The 13,560-nt window shown below is 41.4% G+C and overlaps 1 protein-coding gene across 1 annotated transcript; it reads left to right on the forward strand.

The window, feature by feature from the left end:
- The first annotated feature begins 1,985 nt into the window (after positions 1–1,985).
- Positions 1,986–12,851, forward strand: LOC115366640 (transmembrane O-methyltransferase homolog). The gene is made up of 5 exons (XM_030062181.1): positions 1,986–2,221; positions 2,859–2,999; positions 9,776–10,019; positions 11,033–11,229; positions 12,245–12,851. The coding sequence occupies exons 1-5, from the start codon at positions 2,219–2,221 to the stop codon at positions 12,566–12,568; spliced, it is 909 nt and encodes a 302-aa protein (XP_029918041.1). The 5' UTR covers positions 1,986–2,218; the 3' UTR covers positions 12,569–12,851.
- The last annotated feature ends 709 nt before the right edge of the window (positions 12,852–13,560 follow it).

A 13,560-nucleotide genomic window follows, 5' to 3' on the forward strand; every position in this document is an offset into this window, starting at 1 on the left:
TCCTCTAACTGTATTTTCAAATGTTGTTCAATTGAGCAATTGTTTTTCTGGTATTGCACTTTCAGTTTAAATAACAAAATCTCTTAATTCATACCACACATTTAACAACAACAACAATAATAAACTTTTATACAATTACATCATTATTACATGTGCTCAATTTCATATTTCTGTTTTATGTTGTAATATTTTGTAGGATTAATACAAATATTCATACATATCACACTTTTTTTTTTATAAACTTATAAGGCACATATTTTTATATTTCTCATTTCTTTTTATATTCCTTATTAGTACATTTTACTTAACAGCACTTGACCCAATCAATAAAGTTGCCTATCTCTGATTCATTGATTAGCCTAATAGATTCATAAGGAGTGCATCCATTCAACCACACACATCTAATTTTGAAGGTGAAAGCGCCACACTTCCGGTATCACTCCACCTAACTGTGGCTCACCTGACGCACCTTGGCGGACGGGACTCGCGCACCGCAGTATGATACGCACCAATGGCCAAAAATACGCCGCTTCTCTTCGGCCAATGAGGGCGGCGGGACGCTGGGGATCTCACACCCCCTCTGCCGATGTGGGGCAGCGGGGAGAGAGTCCGCCGATCCGGGGCAGGGCGAAAATAAACCTGCTGCTGCGACCCGGAGGCAGAGAGCCACCAGTTGACATAAAAGTCAATCATATTTTCAGAAAACCTGTTTACCTAAAAATGCTGGGAACCATGTTGAGGCTTTGCAGAACATTTTTAGATGGAAGCATGGAGCACATTTTGTTTCAGTGATAAGCCTGGACTTTTTATTGTTATCTACCCTTTATTTAGCCAGGAGGGTCCTATCTCATTATTCAAAGGGAGTGTTTCTAAACTGATGATACTATATGGACTAATGTCCTGGTCCACCTCCACATCACATACAGGAGCTTTTCTGACCTCCCATTCTAAATCCATAGGCATTAATATAGAGTTGGTCCCCCTTTGCAGCTACAACAGCTTCCACTCTTCTGGGAAGGCTTTCTTTGGAGTGTCTGTGGGAGTTTTGAGCATTTGTGAGGTCAGACACTGATGTTGGACCAGAGGGCCCGGCTCCCAGTCTCTGTTCTAATTGATCCCAAAGGTGTTGGATGGGGTTGAGGTCGGGGCTCTGTGCAGGCCAGTCAAGTTCTTCCACACCAAACTCAGCCGGCCACGCCTTTATGGAGCTGCTCTGTGCACTGGGGCTCAGTCATGCTGGGACAGGAAAGGGCCTTCCTTCCCCAAACTGGTCCCACAGAGCTGGAAGCAGAGAATTGTCCAAAATGTCTCGGTGAGCTGAAGCGTTAAGATTTCCCTTCAGTGGAACTGAGGAGAAAACCAGCCCACAGCGTTATCCCTCCTCCACCAAACTTTACAGTCGGCACAATGCAGTCAGGCAGGGAACGTTCTCCTGGCGTTCACCAAACCCAGACTCGTCCATCAAACCGCCACATAGAGAAGCCTGATTGGTTGCGTGCGGCCTCTCGGCCATGAAGCTCCTGTCGCTCAGTTTCTGTGCTGATGCTGATGCCAGTGGAGGTTTGGAGCTCTGCAGTTACTGAGGCAGCAGAGCGTCGTCCACTTTTACGCACTATGAGCCTCAGTGCCTTGGCGACCCGCTCTGTAACTTCACGTGGTGCCGCCCCCTGGTGGCCGAGTCGCTGTGGTTCCTAAACGCTTCCACTTTGCAATAATCCCACTTCCAGCTGATGGTGGAATATCTAGGAGGGAAGAAACTTCAGCAGCTGACTGGTTGCAGCTGTGGCTTCCTATTACATTAATATTACAGCAGTGAGCTCTTTAGAACGAGCCGTTCTTTCACAAATGTTTGTAAAGGCAGACTGCATGGCTAGCTGCTGGAGTTTATACACCTGTGGCAACAGGACTGAATGAAACACCTGAACTCAATGATTAAGAGGTGTGGCCCAATACTTTTGTCCATATAGTGTTTTTCAAAGCTCGTTCCAAGGTGCTCGTTCGCCCAAGGTGAATAAAAGGAGAAACCTCTGGGTGCAGCTTGGGGACACGGAAAAGAATCTGATTAGTAGATCTAGATCTATAATTGTTTGTGTTAAAGGAGAAAAGGCTTGAGATATAAGCAGGTAGTTTACCTAACAAGGCCTCAACATAAAAAAGGAACATGGATTATTCTCCTCTGGTATAGAGAGGACCATCCTAAAAATTCACATAAAAAACAATGGTGAGTGCTCTTGTAACAAAACAGTTAAAGAGGATTCCTCTGCAGCCTAAACCCAAACCCCAGCCTCTCTATCAGCTGGTTTACAAATGTCAGTTTCTCTGGTCTAATTTATCAGGTTGGGTCAAACTGGTTTCAGATGGTTAATTTTAACTGCCACCCTGCAACTGGTTGCAATCTGGCTAAAACAATCAGTTTGCCCTTTATGTGCCCATTAAGTTTAAGACAGCTTACAAGTGTTTTAATGCCAGGCAGAGTGACAAACAGTACACATTTTTTTGCAGCGAAAATGAACGAAAAGATGAAAAACATCTGTAGATCTGCATGAGTGGGTAACATATTTTTCCCACCAACACTTTTAACAGCTTTCAAACTGAATTTAGGACTTAATTTAGGAGTTAATCAGTTTTATGTCAGAGCTTTAAGATGTTGAGTTCAGACTCAGGATGTGCAGACCCTCACTGACAATATTCTCTCATCTCTGCTGACCTCTTGTGGATAAAACGGAGCAACACGGATTTTCCAAGCAGTCACTGTAGTCCTTTTTTTTTTTTTTTTTTTTTTTTTTTAAGCAACTCAGCTGATTTTGTTGCCTGGATACCAACAACAGTTCAGTTTTAGTGTTTTTTCTTTCACACAGAGAGACTTTGTCCTACAAGATCTAAAGGCTCAGTCCGTCAGCAGGCCTGTTTTAGTTCCTGCTCTCCTTCTTGAAGTGAGGAGCCCAGCTGTGTTTGACAGGACGGACTCTCAGCCTGGACAGAGCACACAACACACAGAGGCAAGTATTTATTTTTATTTCCATATATTTATGACTCGGCCTCTACCTGTAATTGTGTTTTAGGCGATTTTGTTGCATCTAAAGCGTTTTGCAACCCCATGTTTTAACATGTCAGTCTTTTGGTTCATTTCCATCGCTTGAATTGTGTTGAAATGAGCTGCCAGTGAAGAAAAACTGACCATATGTGCCAAACTTACTGTCTTATTAGGCCTGTTGATTTACATAATCATGTTCAATGGGTTCGGGCTGATATTCGAGCCACATGTTGGACTATGTTGAAAATGTTGACACATTAATGGGAGAGAATAGATCTGTTTGTGCCGCTAAACGTGGAGAATGGATCCTGTCAACAAACACATTGAAAACACAACAGTGGTTCAGCTGCAGAGGTAACTCATTATATTGAATCGAGTTTAGTGCTTTTTTGATCACTTTTCAAGTCAATAATTTCACTTTTAACTTTCACTTAAGTCTGATTTGGCTGAAGTATTGCACTTCACTAAATTTTAAATCCCGTCCATTACAGAGATCAGATTTTGTAGTTTCTCCATTTGAATCACATCAGCTGAACATATTGGAAATGTAGAAAAAAAAAAAAAAAAAGACAAACAACTGTACATGTTAGTGGCAGCTTTGAATCAGCTCTATAGCAGCCATCAGCTGTATGTTTCAACTGGCAAACAACTAATTCCCAGCTGGAACTTGTAGATTTGGGCCTTTAAATAAATGAATAAGTTCAGACACTGAGCTGGTGACCATCACACTGAAATGAATTTCATTTTGGTGCAGCAAAGTGCAGCTGGAGTCACATCAGATAAACTCATTGAGTTCATACTTTGCTTTATTATCCTAATATCATGAAGAGTGTGCTGTTCTGGTAGATCAGGATCCTGTGATAATATACAAACCAGAGATGGGGACTCGAGTTTGCGACTCGGACTCGAGTCCCACTTAAGTCGCACACACAGAGACTTCAGACTTGACTTGGATTCGTGCTCAAAAGACTTCAGACTCGACTCGGACTCGTGTTTTGGGACTCGTGAACAATCTTTGTTTTCTTTTTTTTTTCTTTTTTTTGGTGTAAACGTCTGACGGGCTTAATGTCATTCCCTCCGTTTGTCATGGTAACCATGGCAACCTATTACGCGTCGGGTGCGCTCCTCACGCGCCACGGCGCCAATACATCAGATGACGGTAACACTATGGAGACCGACACACCTGCAACAGCTGCTGTACCATTCGTAATTAAGTTTGGCTATAAAAACTTCAGACAAGACGGCACCAGCAAAAGGAGCGCTGACTGCAAAGTCTGCAGTGTCAAAATCAAGGATGCTGGATCAACCACATCTAACTTTATCAGGCACCTGAAAACTCACCCGGATAGGTCAGTCACATTAACGTCAGCGCTTATGGACGGTTAGCAAACATGTCATCTACGTGACTTTAACTTAATTTACTACTAGCTTTGTAACTGAATATTTAAAAAGATGAGTGAGTGTTAGTATGCTTGTCACAATTGTTTGTATTGAGTGGCATTGACATGACGTAAAAAATGGTTGGGTAGCCCAATGGTAATCATATACGTTCCGCTGCCACCATCTACTGGCGTTAAACTAGAACCGCCAAGGAGTCATTTTTACCCCCCTGGTGTTTTTAAATAGGTATGTGTAACTCAGTTAAAACAAAACCCCTTAGCCTACTTCTCTCAGTTCATGACTTCTCCTAAAATGGGTTCATTAATCTTCTAGTGAATTTTGAGGTCTGTGGGATAAAAACAAAAACAAATATGATCATTTAGCCTATACCTCGAACCGCCGAGGAGTCATTTTTACCCAGTTATAGAAACAGCTGTTTAGTGCCGTGCTCAACATTCGCGCCGCTGCCCGGTTGCTTAGCAACGGCTTGCCTATAAGACGCTAGCTGTCATATCGCGAACAAAAGGTTAATTTGATAGACAGACGAACTAGATCGATTAGATTGATAGATAGAGATCGCCTAACTCAGATTGTGAGTAGTGTGCGTTTTCATTTTTCTCAGTTCTCACGGAACTGAGAAACAACAACAGCACCGGCACCGCACTAGCCAAAGGGCAGAGAAACTCTCCAGCTACAGCAGCGCACTGACATAGATTGTATAACAAAGTGAAGACTTGCCACTCTGCTATATTTTCACTGGCTAACAGCAGCACACTGGCTTAGCTTGTCTATTCAGAGAAGAGGTATCACTTGGGCTTATTTTTCAATCTGTGATTGAAAAATAATTCGATAATTAAATTAGCCAATTTCACTGTGTTTCATTGTTGTTATGTTGTTTGTTTTTAGTCTACAGTTTGACTTTCAACATATTTTGAGATTTTGACCTTGTAATAAAACAACTGTAAATAGCGAGCGATCCGTTTCTTTATTACCAACAACGTGTTGTCATTTAATTTTTTTTTTTTTTTTTTTTTACTTTTGCTTAATGGTCCTCTCATAAATAATTAAATTAGCCTGCATAAATGTGATAATTAATTTAATAATTAATAATTTGTATTGTTTGTTGCAGTCTGATGTTGTATTGATGGGTGAAATAAATTTGACATTTTTGATTCGTAATGAAATAGTCTAAAGCAACTGCAAAATTAATAATTAACTAATAAATTGATATTTTCAAAGTATTTTTTTTTTTAATCAAGCACTACTTATTATTTAAAAGAGAGGACGAAAATGAACAACTTTATTGCTTCAAGAAAGTACATCCATCTGATTGATGATGGCGTGGAGCCGGGGGTAAAAATGACCCCTCTTGGCGGTTCTTGAGGTATTGGAATGTTGGCGGTTCTATGCAGAAAAATACAGTTATACTGTCGGTTTACAGGCAGGATAAAGGTTTATTATTGACCACGTAACGTTAATGGTACAGGTTTATCAGGTTACCATTACACTGGGCTTGAGTGAGAGGATAGAGGAATGTGTTAATTTATAGCAGACTTAAAAGATGTCATAGAGATCCAGTGAAGTGCAGCATACAGTTACAGTACCAGACACTTGCATGATTTACCAGCATTTGGCTGGTAAATGAGGTTAATTTTGTGTCCAGCAGATGTAGCCTGCTATAACTGTGATTGGAAAAATGATTAGTTATTATTGCATGACTACTAATGTTAGCAATGTTTTCCTGTTACCCTGAGTCTGTCTTTGTTTTTTTTTTTTTTTTTTTTTTTTTTTTTTTAGCAACCCTCTTTATATTCAGAAATAAAAGATTGGTATATAGCCTGCAACATTAGCTTAGAACCGGTTCTTTTCTCAGAAACATGTGGTTCCAGATGGGTTTTGCTACACATAAAAATTGTAGGTATATCATCCAGATCTTATTACTATAATTAAGAGCCTAATTCATTTTCCATGTTGTTCATCTACAGATTTTCTGAATTCAACAAAGCAAAAAAACTGGGCAGTGGAGAGGGACAGAGCAGCCTTGATTCTTTCTTCACTCAGGCAAAAAGTGTGCAGATATACAGCCAGGGCCATCCCAGACAGAAGGCCATTACTGAATCCATAATACAGGATCTCATCATTTCGTGCAATCTGCCTCTGTCTTTGATTGACAAGCCTAGCTTCAAGAAGTTTATGTCAGTGGTAGAGGAGAAATACTGCCCAGTAAGCCGAAGCACCGTAACCAGACGTCTGAGTGAGCTAGCAGCAGACAAAGAGTCCAAGATCAAATCTAATTTAGAAAAGACAGACAATGTGTCTGTGACTGTTGATATTTGGACTGACCGAAGCATGCGTGGCTTTTTAGGTGTAACAGCCCACTTCATGGAAATCGAGAAAAACAGCCCAAGCCTGCAGACAGTTCTTTTAAGTTGTGAACGATTCACAGGGTCACATACTGGAGAACGAATAAGTGAGAAATTTGAGGAGATATGTGACAACTTCAACATAAAACACAAATTAGATTACATTATCTGTGACAACGCATCAAATATGAAGAAAGCCTTCACAGTTTGCTTCCCCTCTGCAACAACAACTGAGAGTGAAGATGGTGAAGACGACCTGGAAAACAGCAACTTATGGGAGAATATAAGTGAGAATTTCCAGGACGATGTGGAATCTATCCAGAGCAGCTGCCGTCAACAGCGACTACAGTGCTTTGCACATTCATTACAGCTTGTTGTGCGAGATGGACTGAAGGAGACTAAGACTCTAAACAGTGCAATGGCAAAAGTGACAAAATTCTGCAGTTTACTTCATTCCACTTGTGGGCTGAAAGAAGCATTTGAGCGAGAGTATGGAGCCAATCGTAGCATCCCTTCTGCTGTATCAACAAGATGGAATTCAACTCTTCGTCTTGTGGAGGCAATCACTAACCTGGATCCTCAAAGCCTAAACACTCTTCTGGAAGCCCAAGGACATAAGGGTCTGTGCTTATCAGCAAGAGAATGGAGTCAGCTGAAAGAGCTTGTGGAGATTTTGGCCCCATTTCTTCAAGCAACAGACCTCACACAAGGGGACAAAGTGGTGACTCTAAGCGCAGCTCTGCCTTGTGTTCTCTCACTCAACAGCCATCTCAACAGTATGCTGAGTACAACTCGGCATCTGGCCGGTTTTGTGAAAGCTCTCCAGAAGTCTCTGCAACACCGTTTCCAGGGGATGTTTGCAAATGTCAGAATGGATGACTCAGCTCAACCTGCAGGAGATCTTCCATTTGGAAATGTGGTCTACATGATGTCTGCACTACTAGACCCATCGTTCTGCTTTTTTTGGCTAGAGCAAGATGTCCTTGCCTCAGATGAAGTCAAGAGTGAGGTGAAGGAGATGATAATAGGTAAGTGAATGCACACCATTTCAAAACACATTATCATCACATTATGCATCATTCAGGGCTTGAATTTTTCAGGCACCAAATTAATACTTAATTCAATACATTGTATACATTTCCTCCTCCTCCCAGATTTTCAGTCACGCAAATTTTTTCTCGCTTTCAGTAACATCAGTAAAATCTCATTTAGACTTACTTATCGTTCATTAACTTAACCATCACCACTGTGAATAGTGTATATCAATCAGCATCATAATATTGTAACTAATCATGATTTCTGTGCAACTTTTTCAGACCTTGTCTTGGCTGAGGCTCAGAAAGTCACCATACTTGCTGAAAGCAGTAGTGGAGAGGATGAAAAGGATGAGCCACCTGCTAAAATTCCACGCCTTTTCACTGGATACAGGAAGAAAAGCAAAAAGAAGGGTGACCATGTATCATCTGTCAAGGCTGAGCTCATTCGCTACATCCAGGTGTGCTCTGATGAAGATGATGCAGACTGCCTAGGTTTCTGGAAAAGGCAGGAAAAGGTCTTCCCAAGGCTCTATCTTGTGGCTATGAGAGTGCTTGCTGTTCCTGCAACCAGTGCACCAGTGGAGAGGGTATTCAGTCATGGAGGCCTTATAATGCGCCCTCACCGAGCCAGGCTTAGTGCAAAGACATTGTCCAACTTGATCTTTTTGAAATGTAACCATTCTGTTGCATAATACTTTTCTAGGTCTTACAGTAGGTCACTGGAGGACACCTACAAGCTTGTTAAATGTATTGTGGCCCATACCCAGTGTATTAAGAGAATAATAAGGTAAACATTCTGATCTAATTGCAGGTTTATTACTGTTAAATAAATATTTTGTTCTAGGCAAAACAACACAGGTGATTGTTTCCACAAAAATGTTACTGTTTTGTTAGTACAGGAGTCAAGACAGCCAATAACTGTATGTTTATGTTAAAAGAATACAGTTTCCTTTAAACGAAAGCTTTCATTGTGTTTTCTTCACATTGCATTGCAATAGCCTGTGTAAAGTGGTCATATAACAAACAACTACTCAGCACTGATACTGTATGCTAAAAGATAAAGGAGTGATGATAATACAGTAAATACCTTGAATTTATTAGATATAGCTGTGCATTATTCTTAGCAGAACGGATGGCAGCAAATGAAGGCTCATTCGAACCAGAAGAGACATGGGACTTTTATTTTTTAAAGACTTGAGACTTGACTTGGACTCGTATCAAAGACTTGAGACTTGACCAAGTCTCACCCCACAAAGACTTGAGACTTGACTTGGACTCGTGACCAAAGACTTGAGACTTGACTTGGACTTGCAAAAAAAGACTTGTGAACATCTCTGATACAAACTCAAACATGTGCCTAATTAAGGCAGGTTTATGCAGGTTTTGAGTCGATGCAAATCCGAAAGCTCTACATGACACAGCAGTGACTTAAGTGCAGAGAAAAATACAAATTATGAAATTCATTTTGACAACAGCAAAGATTATTTAACAGTAATGAGCAGATAATTATTAATAAACATGTTCAACCAAGACAAAAACTGTGGATGAAAAATAAACAAGCTTGTCCCCCAGGTAGTATTCTTTATGAAGAAACCAAAGACAAATTAATATGTAATTTAAAATATTTTTTGTTGACACCTGCCCTACTGCGTTCATATTGTAAATGAACTGTAGCTTACATTAAATACCATCTGCAGTGTTTAGCATGTCATTAACATAAAGTACCTGTAGGTCTGGAAAGAGGCCTGATAATATTGTTGCATTTGGTGAAGTTTTCCATCAGAGGTTAACAGAGGTCAAATATTATTGGCTCTTTAATTTTTGTGCCAGCTGCAGTTTCTTAAGAGTAGGCTAAATGTCTTTTTTCTGAAATGGCTGAATGAATCTCTTCACAGCTCTCGGTCAAACCTCTGAGCTCCTCGTCACACAAACTCATCCCAGCGTCTCTGTTTCATCCACAGATTTCCCCAGCAGTTTTCTGGATGTGGCTCACGGTTCTGCTGCTCCGTTATCGGGCCAAACTGGCGGCGCTGTGCCGTCGAGCTCTGGCCTGGGCGCTGCAGCTGCTCCGAGGCAGAGTGTGTGTGAGGAGCACACACGCCTTCGTCTTCTCCGGGTGCACTCACGGCGACGCTCGGAGCGTCCTGGAGACCTTTGACCTCTATGCCGACACACACCCGTCTCTCAGCATCGGCCCACAGAGAGGTCAGTGTGCATCAGAGCTGCTTTACTCAGCAGTGCAGCAGCTTGACAGGAATTCATTCTGGTGATACTGATGCAGGAAAATATCAAGAACAAAAAGTCCTTCGTCATGTAGTAAGAGATCAAAACAGGACAAACAATCAGGAAACAAATCCAACATTTTCATTGATGCAAAACGTTATAATTTATCAGAATTTCATTGACCAAAATCTGGGTCACTGTTTATCTTAATGTCTTGTGAAGAGCCACCTCTTGCATCGGTAATCCTTGTTTTTGGATTTTCTCCTTTTTTTTTTTAACAGCAGTGCTCAGGCTGCTGCTGTTCGGCCTGTAGTGATGCAGATACATGCACACAAAAGGTAGTACAGTTAAGACTAGACTGTTTACTTTGATCTTAAGCTTTAAGCTGTTATTATAGCTGATTTTGTGCAGATATATTGTGCTACTTTGATTTTTATGCCAAAAATGACACAGGTCCAGAATCCACTGCTTATCTGACAAACTATAACAACCCTTTCCTGAATGATCTCAGTTTTTTTTTTTTTTTTTTTTTTATTGGTATTTTGTGATGCTGCTCTGTTCAGTCCTGTTCACTACACTGTCAGACAGAATCTGCTTAGCATGTGGACTCATGATAATGATGTGCTTATTCCACCTGTGTCAGTTGAGTCTACAGGGTCTGCACTTCAGTTGAGCGTAATGTCCCTTTAAAAGCATGTAGTGTGCAGCGTGTTCTCTCCTTAAATAAGACACTTTGGACTTTTACTGCAGGAGATTTTTACTGCACTACTACTACTTCCACTGCAGTCAAATATCAGCAGAGGAACAGTACTTCTATACTGGCGGAGCACTTTGTAGTACTCTTTCCAGCAGTACTTTTGGTTTGATTAGTACTTTTCTTCTTTAGGTAGTATTGATATTTACTATTTATCACGTACCTACCATGAAATGAAGTGTCACTAAAAAAGACCGACCTGTGTGTGAGAACTGACCCCGCCCCCTCGCCCCGTGTCCAGGTGAGGTTTTGGACGAGGTGGTGCGGCGCGTGCAGCCTCAGCACGTGTTGGAGCTGGGGACGCACTGCGGCTACAGCGCCGTGCGGCTGCTGAGGATGCTGCCCCCTGCTGGCCGGCTGATCACCGTGGAGCAGGAGCCGCTGGCCGCCGAGCTGGCAGAGGAGCTCATCCTGGTGGCCGGCTTCAAACACTCCCAGGTGGAAACCAGAACTTCATGCATTTTGTCTCAAAAGTACATATGCAGTTATCAGTGTTAATAATAATGAGAAATGAAGCTTATTAAACGAGTATTAAAACTCATTTAGTCATCTGAACAAAATAATTAAACAGCAAATACGTACATAATCGTTCTGAGACGATTAGTTAATTAATGGAATAGTCTGTCAGCAATGCATGCTGGGATATGCTCCATGCCAGGGCCGGGTCTACGCAGGGGCAAGAGGGGGCCTGGCCCCCTCAAATAAATGTTGTGCCCCCTCAAACTAAATCCCCCAAAATATATTCAGTTAGACATGGTAAAAGGTGCTGGAGCACAATGCCCCCCCAACATTTGTGGCTGCCCCCTTATACATGCCTGGCTAGACCCGGCCCTGCTCCATGCCCTCTGATTAGGAAAACGCAAGTATAGAGTACAGGTGGATTAACTGTTTTAGAGATTTATAAAATAAATACACTGAACATTCGCTGGTTAGAGCTTCACAGATTCAAAGATACCTGATTTGGACCTGATTTGGACTCGTGTGGTAATTTCTGATGTGCTTTATTTTTAACTAAATTAATTTGAAAATTAATGTCTAATCAGACAATCAAAAACATGATCAATAGATTAATCAGCAATAAAACATGAATACGTGTATCTGGAGATCTGAAAGCTGATGATAAAAACATTGACTTCTTACACATCCAGTGTATATGGATATATATTTATTAGACACTTTATTATATTTCTTTCACTGGTATCTCTTTGTGATTTCCCTTTTTTCTGTTTTTAGGTTGGTTTTATAACACAGAGTTTCAGGTTACATTGTTATGAGATGAGCAATATAAATCTGTAATTCATCTTATTCGTCTGTCATGCTCATGTGTTTAGTATGAATGGTTATTTATCTGACAGGGAACTGATACTCAGCTGCCTGGTATTGAGGGAATTCAGTGTTTTCTGAATTCAAATCCAAATCCAGCAGAGCAGCTTCCTTTTTTTGTTCTCTTCAGTTTCAGGTGCTGACGTGCAGCTCGGCCGAGGCCATCCCCGCCCTGCGTCCTGCTGTTGGTCCTGACGGTTTGTCTCTGGTGCTGATGGACCACGACCCGCAGCGGTTCCTCCCCGACCTGCTGGCCCTGGAGGCGCAGGGCCTCCTCCGGCCCGCCGGCTGCTGCGTCCTGCTGGTGGACAGGAGGCAGAGAGACGGAGGCCTCAGAGAGACGCTGGATCACCTGAGAGAGAGACGGGACCGCTACTGCCTCCGGACGCAGCGCCAGTCTGTGGTCGAGATCGTCTACAGAGAGGAGGACCACAGCACTGCAGTAGAGGGATGATACAGAGAGGGAAATTCATGTGTTTTCTCTCACATGCACTGTATACTGTTACATTTCAACTGATGAGGTTTTGTCCATTTGCTCAAACATCTTTTTTTTTTATCACCTCAGTACAGAAATCTGCCCAAGAAGGGAAAGTCAGATTGTTCCAGCTCACGTAGAATTAAACTGGAAGGGCTGTGTTGAGGAACGAGTTAGAGATTTAAAAAAGGTTTTTCTCTAAATCTCTGTAATCTCTTTGTAAAATTGAATAAATTAATACATAAAAAATATAACTGAGACATTTCTGCGGAAGAAGTACTATTTTTTTGTCCTGCTCTCTTAAGAATAACTAAACCCAGGAGGCAAAACTCTGAAGCCTGAGCTTTATTTTGAAAAGCCGTAGGGCTCCTGGTTGTTAATGGCAGGTGAGAGAACAGCTGCTGGTGACATCACCTGCCAGGATGTCCCTCTTTAAAATGAAATTTAAAAATAGATGTGTTTTTGGTAATCGACACACCACCACCTAGTGGCCATGGTTTACATTACACCTGATGAAACACAATGCCATGTGGTGGCGCTCCTACAGATTACACGTCTTTGGAACATGCGTTGTACTACACTGTACTGATCATTATACTAATCAGGCTTATATTTCACAAAAAAATGGAGGGACACACTTATTAACATGAAGCTATGAAAAACCTCCTTAATAGACAGTGTGTATTATAATTATAAGACAATGGCTCAAACTGAAATCTCACATTATACACATTTGTCAGATTTCTGGTTTTGTGAGCCTCAGATGTCTGTAGAGCAAAAAAATCTCCATCTTAAGTCATTTAGTCTCATCTTTAGCACTGAAATCTTGTTTTTCTTGTAACAAGATGAAATAAAAATCCACCATTGGGATGAGATAATCCCACTTGTTTCCAACATTAATCAGCTTGTTCCCAGAATTTTCTTGAATCCAGTGGCTGATCTGCCTTATTCTGCCTTAATTCAACATGTTT

The sequence above is a fragment of the Myripristis murdjan genome, chromosome 10 (genome assembly GCF_902150065.1).
Source record: "Myripristis murdjan chromosome 10, fMyrMur1.1, whole genome shotgun sequence".
Lineage (NCBI taxonomy): Eukaryota > Metazoa > Chordata > Actinopteri > Holocentriformes > Holocentridae > Myripristis > Myripristis murdjan.

Excerpts from the sequence above, each read along its gene's own strand:
- LOC115366640 (XM_030062181.1), top strand. Across the intron at positions 3,000-9,775 it reads AGAGCACACAACACACAGAG|ATTTCCCCAGCAGTTTTCTG; the intron begins GCAAGTATTTAT and ends TTTCATCCACAG. Across the intron at positions 11,230-12,244 it reads CCGGCTTCAAACACTCCCAG|TTTCAGGTGCTGACGTGCAG; the intron begins GTGGAAACCAGA and ends TGTTCTCTTCAG.